At 33.2% G+C, this 21,252-nt stretch overlaps 1 protein-coding gene across 2 annotated transcripts in view; it reads left to right on the top strand.

The window, feature by feature from the left end:
- Nucleotides 1-957: 957 nt before the first annotated feature.
- ZNF385B (zinc finger protein 385B) overlaps nt 958-21,252 on the top strand; it is a 367,319-nt gene continuing 347,024 nt past the window's right edge. The window contains exon 1 of one of the 2 annotated variants that reach the window (XM_031960379.1): nt 958-1,377. In XM_031960379.1, coding sequence (XP_031816239.1) covers nt 1,011-1,377 — 367 coding nt within the window. In that variant the 5' untranslated portion in view covers nt 958-1,010. The remainder of the gene's footprint in view (nt 1,378-21,252) is intronic. The other variant, XM_031960380.1, reaches the window with a different exon arrangement.

Here is a 21,252-nt window from a genome sequence, read left to right on the forward strand (position 1 = left end):
CTACCTGTGGTCCATTTCTCCACTTGAGGTGCATACTCTATGTGTGGATGCTCTGTCACAGAAATATAACTTTTGGCCATTCATGTTTTGTATCTATCTTACAGTATTGGGGAGCTATATTTTTAAAAATTCATCTGTTTGGTGTTCAGAGAATATCCAGGAGGCCAGTGTTACTGGATCACAGAGTATATGGAGAAGTATGAGTGGGCTAGAAGATTAGGAAGAGGCTTTTTTATGAAAAGACAGATGATTTTATATTTGGTCTCACATGTAATAGGGAACCACTGGAGTTAACTAAATAGAGAAATGATGTAGTTAGATCTTCATTTTAGAAAGACCAATTTGACAGTTTAGTGCTTAAGGAATTGCAGTGGAGAGGAGACTTGAGGCAAGAAGACCAGATAGTAGGCTATTTTAGCTGTCCAGATGTGAGATAATGAGGTTAAAGTGGTAGCAGTGTCCCTTCTTCCTTCTGCCCTCTTATCAGTTATGTTGTAGAAGGAATCTCTTTTCAAATTCTGGTTAACCTCTAAAGTTCTTCCCAAATCTGAAATTCTGTGATCTTAAGTAGCTATATTTGATAAATCTCAAATATGCTCACTCTATATTATGTATAATAATTATTTGTCTGCTTTATTATATGTATTTCTTTACTGAACTTCAAGCTCCATGAAGGCAAGAGCTTTGACATTCCCTAACACTGTGCTTGTTTATAGTAGGCACTTAATTCATGCTTGCCATCTCTAGTTGTCCTGATCCATATCTGACCACTGGACCGGATGATTCAGGAAGCGAAAGTGAGGCAGGTAACCTTGCACAGCTTCTGCTTACTTCAATCCAATTTACTTGCAAGTCATGGCATCAACTCCCTGATGTCATTGTCTTTTTTGAGAGCAAAGGACAAATAACAACAACCTTCAAAATAATTCCTTAACACTTGGTACTTGGTAGTATGAATGAATTTCTGCTGAATTTGGCTGCATGATGTATACTGATTTTAAAATTTAAATATGGTGAGAAGTAAATGGCCAGTCAGTTTCTGCTTTCAAGGACTATGTGTTCTTTCTATAGGTATGAAGCGTCCTTTAAGCCCTGACTACATCCTCGAAGATGGAATTATGAATATGTCTACCTTTCTCCGAGGTTTTGAAGAAAAAGGACCAAAGCATGAAAGGTCTGACTCTCAACTGAGTAAAGAAAAAAAGAAAATTCTCTTTTCCTTCTGTGATGTGTGCAACATTCAGCTGAATTCTGCAGCTCAGGCTCAGGTCCATTACAATGGGAAATCACACCTGAAAAGGGTAAAACAACTGAATGATGGGAAAGTTCCTGCACATTCTTCCAGCCCTGGGTCACTGTTGGTTGGAACAAGTACAGGTATGTGAGACTATCAAGAGGTCATTATTTACATGGATGAGTGGATCTTTTCTATTAGAAAAAATGGTTTTTAGGAAAGATGTGTTTTTCTCTTTATTACTGTGATATATAAGATGATATTATCTTCTCTTGCCAAGGTAAATTTCAGGAACAATTTATCACTTTTCAGTTTTTGGTTATTGATGTCTAACATAATTTGTGCATCAGAGCATAAGCCCTCTTGTATTCAAAGAGTGTGAAAATTTCCTAATGTACTTTTGAAGCATGTTTCCAAAATGAACAAATGAGATCATTTCTTTTTCTCACCAAAAATTCAATTCTTTTCAATTATCTGAAGCTGTTTTTCTTTTCTTTTTTTAAATAACTTTTTATTGCCAGAACCCATGCCAGGTTAATTTTTTACAACATTATCCCTTGCACTCACTTCTATTCTGATTTTCCCCTCCCTCCGTCTACCCCCTCTCCCAAATGGCATGCAGTCCTATACATGTTAAAGAGGTTACAGTAGATCTTAGATACAATATATGTGTGCAGAATCAAACAGTTCTCTTGTTGTTCAGGGAGAATTGGATTTAGAAGGTATAAATAACCTGGGAAGGAAAACAAAAATGCAAGCAGTTTACATTCATTTCCCAGTGTTCTTTCTTTGGGTGTAGCTGCTTCTGTCCATCCTTGATCAATTGAAACTGAGTTAGATCTTCTCTTTGTCAGAGAAATCCACTTCCATCAGAATACATCCTCATACAGTATCATTGTTGAGGTATATGATGATCTCCTGGTTCTGCTCATTTCACTCAGCATCAATTCATGTAAGTCTTATCAGTCCTCTCTGTATTCATCTTGCTGGTCATTTCTTACAGAACAATAATATTCCATAACATTCATATACCACAGTTTACTCAACCATTCTCCAATTGATGGGCATCCATTCATTTTCCAGTGAAGCTGTTTTTCACTTAATAATTTAGAGTACATAGAATATTTAAATACTGACTATTTATATCATTACATCATACAGGAAAAAATATGAGTCATGTGCATTTCAAGTATTGTAGTCCTTTACTTAATTGCAAGTAATATACTGATTACTGATTTAACAGAAGCAAAGTGGAATTGGTTTAACAAAATGGACATCCTACCTTCACAGGATTAATGCCAACAACCCCACTCCTAACTTTTATTATTTGTTGGAATAGAAGGAAAAATTTAGTTTTGACATTCCTATTATAATTCTTGACTTGTCTTAGGACATTTATCTTACCTTTGGGAAAATGCTTTTTTTCTTCATTGTTGACAGAGTCCATATGAAAGGACAAAAATAAGTAAACAGAGATAGTACTTTCTGGAAGACTAATATAAAATGTAGAAATTATATCTGGTTTTAAGTAGGAAACACAAATAAGCACTCTTTCTTAAAAAATGAAATAATTGTAAATTTTAGTTTAATTGGCACTTATCAGAGATAAAGAAGTCTTTGCTAAAAGCATGATAAAGTAGAAATGCCTCTTTTTCTCTATGTAGGAAAATTCTTTTTTTTTTTAATTAAAACTTTTTTGTTTACAAAACATATGCATGGATAATTTTTCCAACACTGACCCTTACAAATCCTTTTGTTCCAATTTTTTTCCTCCTTCTCTCTACCCTTTCCCTAGCTGGCATAGTCAAACATTTAAATATTTAAATACATTTAAATAAATATATTATACATATTTATACAGTCATCTTGCTTACAAAAACAATCGATCAAGAAAAGGAAAAAAAAAGAAAAACTGAGAAAGAAAACAAAATGTAAGCAAATAACAACAGAGAGAGTGAAAATGCTATGTAATGTTCCACACTCTGTTCCCATGGTTCTTTCTCTGGATGTAGATGGCTCACTTCATCACTGGAACTGGTTTGAATTATCTCATTGTTAAAGAGAGCCATGTCCATCATAATTGATCATTGTATTGTCCTGTTGTTGCCATGTATAATGATCTCCTGGTTCTGCTCATTTCACTTAGCATCAGTTCAAGCTTCTCTGAAATCATCCTGCTGGTCATTTCTTACAGAATAATAATATTCCATTACATTCATGTACCATAATTTATTTTATTTTATTTATTTATTTAATAGCCTTTTATTTACAGGTTATAAATTGGGCTTTAAAATTAACAATTGCCAAACCTCTTTTCCAATTTTTTCACCTCTTACCCCCACCCCTCCCCCAGATGGGGATGACCAGTAGATTTTAATATATTAAAATTAAATTAGACACAAAATAAGTATACATGATCAAACCCGTTATTTTGCTGTACAAAAAGAATAAATTAAATATTGTACAATTAGCTTGTAAGGAAATCAAAAATGCAGGTGGGATAAATATAGGGATTGGGAGTTCAATGTAATGGTTTGTATCACCCAAGTTCTTTCTTTGGGTCCAATTCATTTCTCTGTTGGAAATGATTTGGTTGATCCGTTTGAGGATGGCGGTCCATCAGAACTGGACATCATATGGAATTTTTGTTGGTATATAGTGATCTCCTGGTCCTGCTCATTTCCCAACATCAGTTCGTTAAGTCTCCAGGCCTTTTGGAAATCATCCTGTTGGCATTTCTTCGAACAAAATATTCCATAATATTCATATCCACAATTTATTCAATTTCCAACTGAAAATTTCTTCAGTTTCAGTTTCTACCACACAAAGAGGGCTGCCAAACATTGTTTCCATACGGTCCTTTCCCTTCTTTATAATCTCTTTGGGATATAAGCCCAAGTAAATGCTGGGCGGGTATGACAGTTTCAACTTTTGAATGTTCCAAACTACTCCAAAATGGTTGATTCGTTCACAACTCCACCAAAATGCGTTAATGTCCCAGTTTTCCGATCCCCTCCAACAATCATATTATTTTTTCCTTATCTTAGAATCTGACAGGTGTGTGGTATCTTAGAGTTGTCTTAATTTATTTCTCTGATTAATAATGACTTGGACATCTTTATATGACAAAATAGTTTCAATTTCTTCATCTGAAATTGTCTGTTCATATCCTTTGACCATTTTCAATTGGAGAATTTGATTTTTTTTAAATTAAGGTTAATTTTATATTTTAAAAGGCCTTTATCAAACCTTTGACTGTAAAAAATATTTTCCCAGTTTTTCTTCCCCTAATCTTGTCGCATTAGTTTTGTTTGACAAAAAACTTTTCAGTTGGTATAATCGAAATTTTCTATTTTGTGATATAAGCCCTAGTTCTGCTTTGTCATAAAGTCCTTCCCCTTCCACAGGTCTGAGAGGTAAACATCCTGTGTTTTCTAATTTTATTAATAATTTAATCTTTATGCCTAGGTCGAACCCATTTTTTTTATCTTGGTTGCGGTGTTAATGGATAATCCTAGTTTCGCCAATTAGTTTCCAATTTTCCCAAAATTTTTATCAAACAATAAGTTCTTTGGGTTTGTCAAGAAGGTTGCTATTTGTTGACTGTTTTATCCCTTGAACCTAATCTATTCCATGATCAACTAATCATTCCTTAGCCAATACCAAATAGTTTTGGTAACTGCTGCTCTATAATATAGTTTTATATCTGGTACAGCTAAGCCACCTTCATTTGATTTTTTTTTTCATTAATTCCCTTGAAATTCTTGCATGTACCATAATTTATTAAACCATTCTCCAATTGATGGGCATCCACTCAGTTTCTAGTTTCTTGCCACTACAAAAAACTCCAAACATTTTTGCACATGTGGGTTCCTTTCTCTCCTTTAAGATATCTTTGGGATATAATCCCAGTAGAAACACTGTTGTGCATACCCTTTGTATTCAGCAGTGTTTCTACTGGGATCCAAACTGCTCTCCAGAATGGTTGGATCCCTTGACAGATGCATCAACAATGTATCAATGTCATTGTATCAGTATCCAACATTGGTCATTATCATTTCCTCTCATATTAGCCAATCTTATAGGTGTGTAATGGTATCTCAGAGTTGTCTTAATTTGCATTTTTCTGATCAATAGTGATTTGGAGCACCTTTTTATGTGACTACAAATAATTTCAATTTCTTCATCTGAAAATTGTCTGTTCTTATCCTTTGACCATTTATCAATTGGAGAATGGCTTGAATTATAAATTTGACTCAATTCTTTTATTTTTGACACCTTTATCAGATCCTTTTGGATTAAAAAATGTTTTTCCCAGTTTATTGTTTTCCCTTCTAATCTTGTCTGCATTAGTTTTTTTGTAAAAATTTTAAAATATAATCAAAATTATCTATTTTGTGTTCAGCAATGATCTCTAATCCTTCTTTGGTCACAAATTCCTTCCTCCTCCACAAATCAGAGAGATATGTTCTTCTAATTTGTTTATAATATCATTCTTTATGTCTAGATCATGAACTCATTTAAATCTGATCTTGGTATATGGTGTTAGGTGTGGGTCTATGCCTACTTTCTGCCATATTAGTTTCCAATTTTCCCAGCAGTTTTTGTCAAATAGTGAATTCTTATCCCCAAAACTGGGATCTTTGGGTTTGTCAAATACTAGATTGTTAAATGTGGAAGTTTTCTGAGGCAGCCTTATTGAAATAAATAATTACTCCAAAATCGCAGTCAGCTGGTAAAAATGCAAACGTTTATTTCTCCTTCCAAATTAGCCCGGTTAGTTGAGGCCTATCTCTCTGCCTGGCTCCAAGAAATCTTGCAGCTTTGTTCTTGGCTTCTGCCTCTGCTTTCTTCAGCCTCCAACCAGCTCCGACTTGTGGCTTCTCAATCTCCAACTGAAGCGAGTACCCTCCTGTATCTCCCGGAGTGCTCTATTTATGCTACTTCTCCGAGAGTGGGATTGTGGGATATCTCCCAGCATGCTCTCTGGCCCCAACGAAGTTGTGAATTCAGATATCTCTTTCTAGGCCCTGAATTTCCCAAACTGTGAACTCCACTGAGTACTTAGATACTTATGAGCTCTCTAAAGGTGTGAACACAAGCATTGTTTCCATCAGTTGTACTTAGTACCTAGTTCAAGTTCTGGCCCAAAATAACTTTTTCTAAGATTAAATCAACTCCAATGGTTTAATACTTTGTAAAGATTCCAACAGTTATAGTCACTGACTATTTCATTCTGTGAATGTAACCTATTCCACTGATCAACTGCTCTATTTCTTACCCGGTACCAAATGATTTTGATGACTGCTGCTTTATAATATAGTTTTAGATCTGGTACAGCTAGGCCACCTTCATTTGATTTTCTCTTCATTAATTCCTTTGAAATTCTTGACCTTTTGTTCTTCCAGATGAATTTTGTTATTTTTTCTAAGTAAAATAATTTCTTGGGAGTTTGATTGGTATAGCACTAAATACATAGATTAGTTTAAGTAGTATTGTCATCTGTATTATATTTGCTCAACCTATCCAAGCACTTGATAGTTTTCCAATTGCTTAGATCTGATTTTATTTGTGTGGAAAGTGTTTTGTAGATTTGCTTATATAGTTCCTGACTTTCCCTTGGCAGATAAGATTCCCAAATATTTTATCCTATTGACAGTTATTTTAAATGGAATTTCTCTTTGTATCTCTTGCTGTTGAATTTTGTAAGTGATGTATAGGAATGCTGATGATTTATGTGAATTTATATTGCATCCTGCAACTTTGCTAAAGTTAAATACTATTGTTTTTTAGTTGATTATCTAGGGGGGAAATTCTTACATGTGATAATTCCCCATATATGATTTAAGAATGTGCGATGTTGGGGCAGCTAAGTGGTACAGTGGATAGAGCACCAGTCTTGAAGTCAAGAAGACTTGAGTTTAAATCTGGTCTCAGACGCTTAACACTTTCTAGCTGTGTGACCCTAGGCAAGTCACTTGATTCTAATTGCCTCGTAAAAAAAAAATGTGTGATGTTATGTCATAATTTATGTTAAACTCTATTGTACGTAAGTGAAAGTAGTCTACATATGAAAATCAAGCTAGAAATAATGTTGAAGAAATTTATATTTCAAATTAAATCTAATTCCACTTGAGTCTTGATTAATCATTATGGAAAATATTTGCCACTTAAGAAATCTCATAAGTCTTTTAAATTGTTAGACTGGCCACTCAAAGGCCTTAACCTCTAAGTCATAGAATAATATTATTTTAAATAATTTTGAAAAGTTTCCCATAACCTACTTTTCCTATTGTAGAATAATTTATCCTTGCATATTTTCATGTATGTAATTACTATGCTTATTAAAATTTTTAAAAAGTATACCAGGAAAGTATCTGCAGCAAGATAACTAATGAATTAATATTCTCATTACTGGTAGTATTCTCATACTTATATTATGATGAACAAATAACAGATTTAGTGGGGGAAATGTCATAATGAAATGAAAGTATTGACTAAGCTTGAATTTCTGCTATGAAGTACAAAATGTGTAAAATTCAAATATAGCTGTGGAGATGTTTTTTTTTTTTTTCCTCATAAGTACAGATGGTTTTAGTAAAAGTGGAGAATCTCTTTTTTAAAAATAACTTTGATGAAAAATTTGTAGACAATTAATGAACTTGCTAATTTCCTTCTGTCCTATAAGAATCAGCTATATTTTATCTTTAGCCATGACAAGTCCATGTAAGTGGCACGTATGACAAGAGTTTACAAAGGAAGGACAATTTATATTATTTAGCTTTTATATTTAGTGACACAATATGTCAGTGACCATTATAAGAAGACACCATGTAATATCTAATGTTTCTTTGCATAAATCTCTAGATATATGAGTATTTAGATACTTAGGAACATAGATGTTTAAATATTTAGGCAGTTGGGTAATTGGCTAATTAGACATTTACTTACTAGCTACTTAGGGATATGAATACTTAGGTACCTGGTAATAGAATTCTCAGGTACTTTTGTAATTAGATATTTAGGTATAGTTATTTAGATACTTGTATATTAAGTACATAAATATTCAGAGATATAAGCACTTAGGGTGCTTGGATACTTAGGCACAAAACATTAGGTATTTAGGAAAATAGGCACTTAAGTATTTTGGATAATTAGGTACTTAAGAACTAGTGTACATTGGTAATTAGGTATTTATATACTTCAGTATTTATGTATTTACATATGTAAAAAAATTACTTCACAGTTTGAACTGGTTAAATCCAATCTAAACAAGTTCAAATAGGCTTAATTTGGTTTAAATCCATTCATACTGGTCATACAAGTGCAAATGGTTCATATCAGTTCATTAAGGTTCTAATTATTCTAAACTGAATGGAAATCAAGTTCAAACTCATTCAAACTAGTTTGGCTCAAACCAGCCTAAACTGGTTCAGCTCATCCAAACTGATTCACTCCAGTTCAAACTAGTTTAAACTGGTTAATTGATGATACAAAAAGATATATTATATATATATATATATATATATATATATGTGTGTGTGTGTGTGTGTGTGTGTGTGTGTACTTAGGTAATGCAGTGATTAGTTATTGATATAGCCAGTTAGATACTTACATACATGAGTAATTAGATAATCTGTTAATTAAATACTTAATGATGTCATTAAAGAAATCAAGCACATAATTAATTAGGGACATAGCAAGTGTTCTGTCCATAGAAAATTGAGCACTTAGGTAATCTGTTAATTAGGTACCTAGGCATGCAAGCAAAGTTAATTAGCTACTTGATAATCAGTTAATTAGATATTTGGGTACATGGTACTTAGTATTTAGGTACTAAGGGAATTTGGGGATAGGGTAAATTAGGTACATAGGTATATAAGCAGGCTATAACTATTTAGGAATTTAGGCACATAGATAATTAGTCACTTATTTTAATTAAGTGATTAGGTATGGAGACTTTTAGTTATATGTTCAGGTACAAAGGTACTTAGGCAATAAGAAATTTAGATACTTTATTATTTATGCACTTTTATTTGTGGACTCATATTTGCTAAATAAATGGCCTATCATTGTTTAAACCACTTCTTTCCTGTTAATCTAGCATAAGTAAAACTGATATTTAAATCAGATCAAACTGGTCTAAATTGGTTCAACTAATTCAAATTGATCTGAGCCTATTCAAACCAGTCTAAACAAGATCAATACACTTTAATCTGGTTCCAATCAAAAGTCTGGTGCTAACCTGTTCATTGCAGTTTAGTCTAAACTATTTAGACCTTGGAAATATTTACTTACTAAGGTACATAGAAATTTAGGTAAAAGATAATTTGGTACTTAAGAAGATTCTGAAGATCATCTAAAAGGATAAGGTACCAGACACTGAGGCCTTTTTTTGAACTAAACTGCCAAACATTCAAACTCTACTGCAAAGAGCACAACCCTATTGGGCTGGCCTCATTGTTCAAATGCTGAATGTACTCTTACCAAACAAACTGTTTTATAGAAAACTCACACATGGGCAAGTGCTACCATGATGGTCAGAAAAAGCAATATAAGGACATTCTCATGGTCTCTCAAGAATTTTGGAACTGATTATTAGACATGGGAGATCCTGGCACAGGACTACCGAGCCTAGTGTCTCATCAGAGAAGGTGCTCAAAGCAGAATTGAAGTAGCTCAAAAAAAACTTAAGATGTGCAAATTTAGCTTGTGTTGGTCTGATCAACCATAGTCAGAAACACTATAACTTAACTCTAAGAGAATGATGTCATTTTGGTCCTCTTAGAAAATGAAGAACAATCACCAGCACAGATAATTAGGGGCATGTTGCCTGCCCATAAACATAGGTAATTAGGCCCTTAAGCAATCAGTTAGTTCATAAATTAAATACTTTGACACTTAAGTATAGAAATATTTAGATATTTGGTAATCAGTTAATTAGATACTGAAGTGCCTAATTACATATGAATTGAGTTAAATGTACATAGATAAAGTTCAAACTGGTCCAAAGCAGTTCACACTGGTCTATAGCAATACAATCCAGCTCAAAACTACCAAAACTGGTTCAGACTCATTCTGTAGGCTTTAATCTGATTCTCATTAAAAGTCTGGTTTTAACTGGTCCAATGTAGTTCAAAAGAGTTCCAACCACTTAGGTTTAGAAATAGGTAGTTACTTGGATACACAGGTATTTATATAAAAAGTAATAAGTTCTTTAATTAAAAGGTTATTAGTTAGTCCCTCCACGCCATAATCAGGCTAATCCAGCACATAGATAGTAGTAGAGCTATAATAAATGTTTAGGTTCCACAGTAAATTACTTCATATTCATTATTTTGATGCTTAGCTAAATAGCTATTCAGTTAAATAACTAGTTATTTAGACATTTAGTTAAATACCAAAATACTTAAGTATTTGATTAAGATAGGTATTTAAATTAATCTGATCTAAACCAGTTTGATTCAGTTCAAAGTGGTCCTCTATTAGTTCAAAGCTACCTAAACCAGTTCAATCTGATTAAAACCAATCTGAACTGGGTTAATTCAGTCCAAACCACCCTAAATTGCTTCAATTCTATTAAAAAAAAAAAAAAAAAAAAAAAAAAAAAAAAACTACAGTTCAAACCAATGCCATTTGGTTCAAACTGGTCTAATTTGATTTACTTTGATCCAAACTGATTACCTGAAGACATAAGCAGGTATGTACACAGGTACCATTTTAAAAAAAAATTCTGACAGTAAAACTTTGGCATATTTGTATTCAAATGTTTAAAGACCAAAAAAAAAAAAAAATCTCCTTAAGAGATACAACTGAGATTCTCCACCCAATCCTATTCTCCCACACAAAAAGATACTGGAAGAAATTTGCACCCTTCTCCCAAAGCAACTAAAAGTCCCTCCCTATCATTGGTCTGGACAGTAATTAAGAAAATTGTTTTGGGGAATACTGGCGAATTTCTTTGGGGGCAATAGGAAACCCTTGATTATATGAAACTGAGTTTGTTATTATTGTAATTTCCTTGTTTTTTTTTTTAATGTATAGAAACCTGGTTAAGTCAAAATGTGAATGGAGAGAGATCCTTCATTTCTAGCAGGTCTTCTCCCCTGCTGCAACTTCATGTATGTGTGGTACTTAGGCCAGTGATAGTAAACTTTTTATAATCACTTTACCCTTCCTTTATCTTTCTTGCCAGCTACTTGAATAGGGGAAGGAGTAAGTCTGATACTGCTCCTGCCTTTTACTGGCCTTAGGTGGTTTGGGGATACTTAATTACATAGATACTTGAGTACTTAGTTATATAGGTGATTAGATACTTAAATACTTAAGGACATATTTAAGTACATAGACACTTAGGCAATGGAGATGCTATGACTCATAGGAAAAAAGGCCACTAAGTTGGTTAGATATTGTCCCAGTTCACACATTCATTATTACTCTAGCTAAACTGGTTTAATGCTCTTTCCCAAACAAGACATTCAATATTCTATTTCTTAAATCCATGCTTTTGTAAAGCCTGTACCTTATTCCTGGAATATTTTCCCTCTTCATCTCTAACTCTAGAAATCCATAATTACCTTTCAGATTCAGAGCAAGTGTCATTTTACAAAATCTCTCTTTTCTTAATCCCTTCTTTGTTTGGCTCTTCCAAATTACTTTGTATTTATTTGTTTATCTAGGTACATCTTGTTTTCACTACTACCACTCACTCAACCACCCAAGTAGAGATCATTGAGGGCAGAGACTGTTCTGGGTTTGTATTTGTATCACAGAAGTAGCATAGTTATCTGACACAAAAGTAGATACTTATTAAATGCTTATCTAATTGAATTTCTAGTAACAAATCCTCTTTGGAGTTTGGGTTTGGGTAGACAAGTAAGGACTTAATATAATCAATGCACATAATATGCAGTTGTTAGAATGCAAAGTTCTAACTGGAATCATTTTCTTTTAAAGCCCTGATCACTTGGCCTCATCTTATCTTTCACAATCTTCTTACACTTTACTTCTTTCTATATATTCTATGTTTAGTTAACATTCCTTGCTATTCTTTACATGTGACACGATCTTAGACTCTACATTTTTTCAATGGCTGACCTCCAAGGCTGGAATGATCTCCCACTTTATTTTTTTCTTCTTTCTGATATCCTAAAATCAAGTAAAATTCCAACTACTGTAAGAAGTCTTTCCCAGTCCCTCTCAATTTTTATTATCTTTCCTTGGGGATTACCTCCAATTTATCTTGTTTATATCTTATTTGTATATAGCTGTTTGCTATCTTTTGGATTTGATTGTGAACTCCTTGAGAACAAGGACTATCTTGTCTCTTTTTGTTTCCCTAGTGCTTAACATAATTCCTGACAAATAGTAAGAGTTTAAATCTTTGTTGATTTGACATTATCCCACATCATATTGCTGCTGATCTCCCAATAAAATGAAATGACAGAGATGGAAAAAAGTCATATAAAATAAATGCATTTAATGTTTACCAAATCATCCAATAAAAGTTAATCTCTATCATTCAGCATAGATAAAAATTAATTTACCTTTTTTTGATTTTGTCCTGCAATATTAAAGTCTACCAATACAAGAAGTAATAGGAAGGGTTAAGTATGATTAAAGGAATAGAAGCATTTATTTTGGCTCTTTTTCCTATTCCAATGAGGTACTTACCACCTAGAGATCTTCTAAAGAAGCATTAGCATTTGCAAGTTATACTACTGCCCAAGTCCCAAATACATCATAGATATGAATTTCAGATATTATACACACATCTATGGCCAAAGGCAAACCATAAAGTGGAGACCAAAATTCACCTTTTTTCCCTGATAACCAGCTATCCAATATTTTTTTTTTTTTTTTTTTTTTTTTTTTTTTTTTTTTTTTTTTTTTTTTGCTATATATGCTCCAAATAGATATGTTCTTCTCCCATTTGTCCTCAGCTCCAAAATGGCCTTGTTCCCCATACCAAAAATCCAAGTAAATGATGAGCAAACCAAGAATCATATGGACTTTCATAAAAACAATTGATATTAAAGTGTAAATGAATGCTCTAAACTTCCCAGGGATTGACTCCTCGATGAAGAAGGTGTTGGTTAATCAAATTTCCAATTAGTATTTAGAGAAAATATTTTTTATGGCAACCTCTATGGGTACCATACATTTCTTTCCTATCCTTCCTTTCATGTTCAATTAGTTTATCTTGAAATTATATTTAGGATGACACTGCAGAGCAACATGAATCAAGCACATATCATTGGCAACACATTAGAAAACACATGTACACACATCATAATCTTATGTCTCCTGTGAGCTGTATGATTTTTCACTTAAATTCAGGACTTCTAAAGAGAATGGCTTGTTTTAGCACTGTTAATCTTTGACTCTTAGGAATTACAAAGTTAAGCTAACAGATTATTTGCTTGTATATAAACAAAACACACAGTTAAGATTTTTTATTTTGAGTTAATAAAACCTTATACTCCTGTAAAGGTAACCAACTATGAAAATAGTGGTTGATGATAGTTATGATATAATTATGGTATAACATATTAACAATATATATATACCATTACTTTATTTCTATCATCTTAAAAGTGTCATTGTGCTGACAAATTCAGATTTTGTGGGAATAATCCAGTAAATAATCCAGTAAAAGTCAAATTGTCTACAAAGATGGACAAAATGGATAAACTGAATTTAGTATGTTGATTCACTAGGGAGAGAGGGGCAAAACGATCCTAAAGGAATATATTTATTGATTTAAAAAAAAAACTGAAAGAAGGCATTTTGTTGCATTGGAAAAAAATAATGAAGGCAATTGAACTCCAATTCACATCTTTCTTCTGATATTTTGCAAATTAGGCCAAGTTATTCTGTGTCTCAATTTCTTCATTTGTAAAAAGAGAATAGTGATACTTGTACATCATGAGTGTTGTGAGGATAGAACAGAGACTGGATCTCTGATTATATCTGTCTCAGTAACAACTAGGAAACTTCCTCCTTTAATTGGAATTGACACTTTCCCCTAATTTATCAACTTGAAATGTTGTCTAGACTAAAACTCCAAAAAACTGAATGGCTAGATCAAGATTATACATTCAGTATATATTTGAGGACAGACTTAACTGAAAGTCTTTTAGTGTCTACAATGTTACACTGATTCATCTGAGAACAGTTCTTTATATACTTTAAAATAAAATATATGTGTATATATAGGTTATAATTATTTGTATTCAGATTGTCATACATCTTTTTATTTAAAAAGATTAAAACAGGAGAGAAAAATGAAAATAAAAATGAAAATAAGGATGCCCTTAAGTTTGACATCATTTTATAATTCTTTGTTTATCATAAAGATTTTTAGGCTGTTCCATGCTTCTGATTTTGTATTTATTATATTTGCATTATACATAATACATATAATATATATAATATTACAAATATTATTATATATGTTACTTGGGCAGCTACATGGCCAGCAGATAAAGTGCCAAACCTGAATTCAGGAAAACTCCTTTTCTGGCCTCTGGTCAGATTTGGACTGGACACTGGGCAGGTGACTTAACCCTGTTTGCCACAGTTTTCTCATCTGTAAATTAGCTGGAGAAAAAAATGATAAACCGCTTCAGTATGTTTGCCAGGAAAACTCCAAATGAAGTCATGAAGAATCAAACATATGAAAAACAACTGGACAATATTTATTACTTATTTATTTTGCATTTCTGCCTAAATATTATCTTTCAATTGCATATTTGCTTGAGCACCCAGATTTTATTTACCTTGTATTTGAGGAAATCTGGACCTTCTAATTAAATTTTTTTTAAAAAGGTTGTTCTTGAAAGAATTTCTGTTTCATACTTTTGAGGGTGATATATTTAAAAACAGCACAGCACAGTAGAGTGTGCTGGATTGGGAGTCAGAAGGCTCAGTTCCAATTTTGATTTCATGATTTATCTCCCTTAAAATTTTGGATGAGTTACTCAACCTATTTGGGCCTTGCTTTTCTCATCCATTAAGAGAGGTGTTGAGCCTAGGTGCATTCTAAGATTTCTTTAAGATCTAAATCAATGTTTCTTTTTCTTTCTTGCTTTTCATGTATCCTTCCTCTGTCAATTTTGACCTCCCTGGTATCCTTTAAGTTCCAACTAAAACCCTAGCCTCTAAAAGAAGCCTTTCTTGATCCCTCTTAGTTCTAATATTTTCCTTCTGATAATTATTTCCTATTTATCCTTTATATAGCTTGTATATATTTGTTTGCATGTTGTTTCATTATATTGTGAGATAGTGGAGAGCAAGGACTAGCTTTTGCCCCTTTTTGTATCCTTAGGCTTTAGCACAGTGTCTGGTATATAGTAGCCATTTAATAAATGCTTATCAAATAAATGAATGCCATCCATCAAATCCCTCTTTATTTTGGGGGAGTGCATTTCTTTGCTCTTCTAGTGTTTGCATAGTTTTTTTCTCTCATTTATATTTCTGGACAAGGTTTATGTAGCATTATCCATAGAAATCGCTTTTCACAATTCACCCCACATAGTTCCCCCCACCCCCACCCCATCCCAAATTCATCCTCGAGGTTTTTTTGCTAACCATTTTTTTCACTTTTGGAATAAATTCAAAAGTTAATTCTAGAGAATGGCCACAGGGTGGTGCCATAAGTATGCCATAAGTACAGCGAGTATGCAGTGACGACATTTTAGAATAGTGATATTTCTTAATATAAAGTAGATCCATTCATGAATTCTTTCAGAAAGGACATACAAATATAGCTCTTCTTTGTAAATATGTGTGTATTTCACCTTCCAACTGTTTTCCAAAGAAATGAACAGTGCTAAAATGATATGATTTCAAATTAAGATGTCAGTGAAAAGTTATAGGTGAACTTAACTGAAGTAAAGTTGTACTTGATTGAATCATGAACAGATGAAAATTTCATAGAATCATAGATTTAGAGTTATATAGGAATCCAATATCTCCATTTTATAGATGAAGAAATTGAAGCCTGAAAAGAGGAAGGTCAATGGTCAGCTAGGTGATAAAGCTACAAGCCCAGAGTACAGGAAGACTCATCATCCTGCGTTCAAATCAAGCCTTAGACACTTACTAGCTGCATGACCCTGGACATGTTTTGCTCTGTTTCCTCATTTGTAAAATGAAAAGGAAAGGTCAAACAACTTCAGTTTCTTTGCCAATAAAACCCTAAATGAGATCACAGAAAGGTGGATACAACTGAATGACAATAACTGAGGTCCACTAGTAACTAGAACCAGGGTTAAGTGATGTATCCACAATTTGAGCTCAGGTCTTCTCATACCAAATCCAGTATTCTTTCCAGTGTCTAGTGCTGTCTCATAAGAAGATGCTATAATCTATCTGTAAAGTTGGAAGGGAACACAACCCCCACCCCCACCATTGTGCAGAGGAGAAAATTTGAGATTAAGTGACTTGCTCAAAATTTCATAGGTAGCAAAGGTCTAAGCCAAGTCCCAGACTGAGGTCCCCTTTTTCAGATCCAGGATTTTTCCCTCTACCACTCTGTCTCAATATACCAATAGATTTTCCCTCTCCATCCCTAACGTGCAGTGAGTGTTTTATTCATGTAAATATTGCAATATTACTTTGATAGAATATCATTGACTGTGCTACAAAATAATTGATAAAGTATGATTAAAACTTATTCATTTTCCTTAACAACCTGACTTTTGCATACTTATAATTAGAATTCCTGCAATAATAAAATTTTATTCTAGTAATCAAATAATGGCTTATGTTATATACAGTATGAACTTTGATGAAATGGTTCAGTCTTTTTAGAGAAACAAACCTAGATCTTTTTGTAATTCTATTCTAGGTGAATTTTCCTTCCTTTGCTTTAAGGAAGAAACTAGTATTGTTGTGGTAATCATAATGTAAAAATAATTTGGTTTTTGTGTCTTAAAAAAAAGACATTTATTTCACTTTTCATTAAGGATCAGCTTTGGAGTGAAGAATTTGTTTTGCTTTTAGCTGTGAGGTCTTTCCTGAAAATGTGAACTCTTTATAGGTAAGTAGTACTATCTCTAGAGTCAGAAAACCTAATTTCAAATCCCACTCCTAAAACCTGGAAAAGTCATTATAATATACCTGGACCTCAATTTCCCTATCTTGATCTCAGAGGACTATTTAGAATTGAGAAATCAAGTTATTGCCGAGGTTCACACATCCTGTGTGTGTCAAAGGCTGAATCTGAGCCTTTTGAGAGCAGCTCTCTATTAAATTAGAATGTCTCAGACAGAGGTGATCAAAGAAAAGGAAATGGGAAAAGAGGATGAAAGGAAAAATATATACCGAATTGTCCATATGTCTATAAATATTTTGATAAATAATTCTGTAGTAGTAATTCCAGTCAATAGTGTATGATTTCATATGTGGCATTATCTAGGTTAAGGGGGGAAAAGACCTTATTTGAGGTATACCTCATGAACCCTTGTCCTGCAGAAAGAATCCATGCATTCCACAGAATGCTTTTATCTGCAAATAAATTCACTCACTCAAAAAAGAATGCTTCTTTCCCCCTGGATGTCATCTTAAACTCTCCAATACAACTAATACTATGAATAAAATAAATAAATGCCTTTTAGGCTCTTTATCTTTTTGAGAGTTGGTTCTTATGGTTTGCTGTTACAATGATTATAATTTTTTAACCCAGATTAAGATATGTATTCTGACTATTCCTCCTCAGTCTCCCTTGCTAGATTTTCATTCATGCCATATTCGCAAAAGTGACCAGTGATTTTCATTAAATATATGTCTGAATCTGTCACTCTCCTACTCAATAAGGTTGATAACAACTATTTGTAGGATGAAATACAAATGAACTCCTCTGTGTGTTATGTAAAACTATTGACAACTTGGCCCTATCTATTGTTTAGTCTCCTTACAAATAGATTCCTTTCCATATTTTCTTTAATCCAACCACAATCACCTCTCACATAAGGTTCTACTTCTGCCTTCCCTCTCCCCCATTTCTGAAATACTTTCTTTCCTAGGACCCACCCTTAGAATCACTAGTTCCCTTAAAAATCCATCTCTAATATCACTTTGAGCAGGAGCCCTTCCTCATTCCCCTAACTGCTTTGTCTTTCTTTGGGCATATTCCCACAGCAATCCTGGAACCATTTCTTTTTTCTTTTTTTTTCTTTTCTATATATTCTTTCATTTATTAGAAGCCCCTGATCCAGGAATTCAGTTAAGATCTTTCATCAGATACATCCAGATTTATATATTCATCCCTATTTTTTCATCATCTACTGTCTGTTGGATATTTTGAACTAGACATCCTAGATCTCAAACTCAACATGTCCAAAACAAAATTCATTATCTTTCTTCCCCAAACCAACCTCTCTTGAACTTCCTTATTTGGGTGAAAGGCATCCAGTTTCACAACTCCTGTGCCGGAATCACTTATTTGCTATCACTCTTCCCACATACACATTCAGTTGCCAGGTATTACTGTTTCCTTTTCCACAATATTTATTATAAAAATTACTCCTTCCACTCATACAAACCACCATCCCAATTCAAGCACTTATCACATCTCATCTAGACTATTATAGAGCTTCCTAATTGTCTCCAGTGTCTCAAATCTCCTCCTACCATAATCCATCTGCCACCCAGCTGACAAAGTGATTTTTCATTAAGTGAATGTCTAATTCTGTCATTCCCCTACTTGATAAGGTCGATCCCTACTATCCATAGGATGAAATATAAACTCCTCTATTTGTCATTTAAAATTCTTGACAACCTGGTCTCTTTATACCTTTCAGTCTTCTTACACGATTACTCCCTTCTGTGCCTTCTTTAGTCCCTTTATAAGAACCTTTCGTATGAAGTTCCACTTGTATAGGTTTCTATACCTTTGCACTGCCTATGCCCGATTTCTAGAATCCTTTTTTTTTTTTCCCTATTCCTGGCTTCCTTCAAAACTTATCTCTAGTACAACCTTGAATAGGAGGAGTCTTTCCTGGTTTTCCTAGTTGCTGATGCCTTCCTTTCAAATGGTAACTTTCATCTATTCTGCATATTTTATATACATATATGCATTCATGTACATTCACATGTATGCGTTTGCATATTTTGTTCTATTCTATTAAATCCCTTGAGGGCAGGGAGGAGTTTTGCTTTTTCCTTATATACTCAACTTTAGCACAATGACTAGTACATGACAGGTACTTAACAAAAATGCTTGCTGGTTGATTAATGGTCCTTCAAAAAGTCTTATTAAAATTAGTACAGTCCCTGTATGATCAGTTTATTTGATGGACAGCTCTAGGAGCCAAGTAAGATGTAAAATTTCCCCAATTTAAAAGCCAAGGGCCAGGGCTACAAGTGGCAGTAGTTTTATTTTTTAAAATATATATATCTATAGATATTTAGAACCAGTTCACATTTTATTTGGATTGATAAATTTTATTGAGTTGATAGTTTATGACTTACTAGGTCTTTGTTATCAAAAGAGTGTGTGGAGCCAGCAAAGAAGAAAGAGTCAGGAAAGATCTTTATTCCCCAAGTGTTCTGCCTTCTGGTTTCTGGACTTCTGGTTTCTGGATTTGAGTTGAGCCAAGACTAAATTGGTATAGACTAGTGTCATAGGTACACATGATTAGAGACAGGAAGCTTAGGGACTTCTAATGTAGTCTCCTTAATTTGCAAATGAAGAAATGAAAGCCAAGAGAGATAGAAATAGTTTGTATTTTCTTGAACAAGCAGTAGACTATAGAACCAGCATTTGAACTCAAATCTGGTGATTTCAAAAACAATTCTTTTTTTTTTTTCACAATACCCTATTGTTTTCCAATTTTATCTTCTATTTTATCTTCCACAATCAAAAAAATACTTTCACTTTAATATTACAATGACCTGTAAGCAGAAAATTTCAAACACAAAGGATCCCATGTGACATTAAAAAACAATAGAGACAATTGCTTATTTGCTTTTTACTTTAAAAAAATGATGTGTGGTACTTTTTCTATTTTTGTTTTTGAGAAAAAGGAAATAGAAAATATACAGGAAGAGATATTTTATGATTTCTTAAAAATATGGACTTTAAGTATATCCTAGCTCTAAGGGGATAACAAAAATTTAATTATAATACAGCAGTGTTTCAAAACTTTCAAAATGAAACCAGATACTGAGCCTCATTTTTTAGTATTGAAACTTGTCTAGATACACTTAGCATAAGTATCTGGGTGGTGAGTGATTTGAATCTCTGAAGGCAGACTTCAGAGACTCTGTGTCTTGTTTGAAAAGACAACCCAGCAGGAAGAATATTAATCCAGGGAGAAAGATAGTCGATGACTGTAGGCTGAGTGGAAATTTTGGTGCAGTGAGTTCTGTTCCCAGATGCGGAATTTATACATCAAATTATCCTCACCAGATTTTTTTTTTTACTTTCACCCACATGTTCAATATTTAAAATTCATGTCAAAGTATCCCAGACTAGGAACTGCCATTGGTGCAGTAAGTTCCTGATCCACTTAGAAAATCTTCACAGATGAGCATGGAATCCATGGTAGGTGTAACTTTGGCTTTCAGCCATATGCCAGATCTCAGAAGTCAACTTTTGGTCCCACTTTTATTTTTACTATCAAGATCCTGATTGTGCCAGGTCATCATGCTAGGCCATTGTGTATGTGTAAACATGTATATAAGTATATACAAACATATATTTATGTATATGTATTATATATGCATATATTATGTATTTTATAGAAATGTAAATATATAAATACATCATAGATATCATTGATTTTAATAGGTTATATAGTCTACTAAATTCATCTAATATTTATTAGATAAATATGTGCATTATACATGCAAAACATATACATTTGATGAACTGATATTAGCATCATAATAATCACTATGGTGTGATTCTAGGCATCTGGGACTGTATAAATCCAAATGCACAATACACTCCAAAGTAGATAGTTCACCTCCTATGTAGAAACTCAGTTATTAATCTGATGTTTATTGTG

The sequence above is a fragment of the Sarcophilus harrisii genome, chromosome 3, assembly GCF_902635505.1.
Source record: "Sarcophilus harrisii chromosome 3, mSarHar1.11, whole genome shotgun sequence".
Lineage (NCBI taxonomy): Eukaryota > Metazoa > Chordata > Mammalia > Dasyuromorphia > Dasyuridae > Sarcophilus > Sarcophilus harrisii.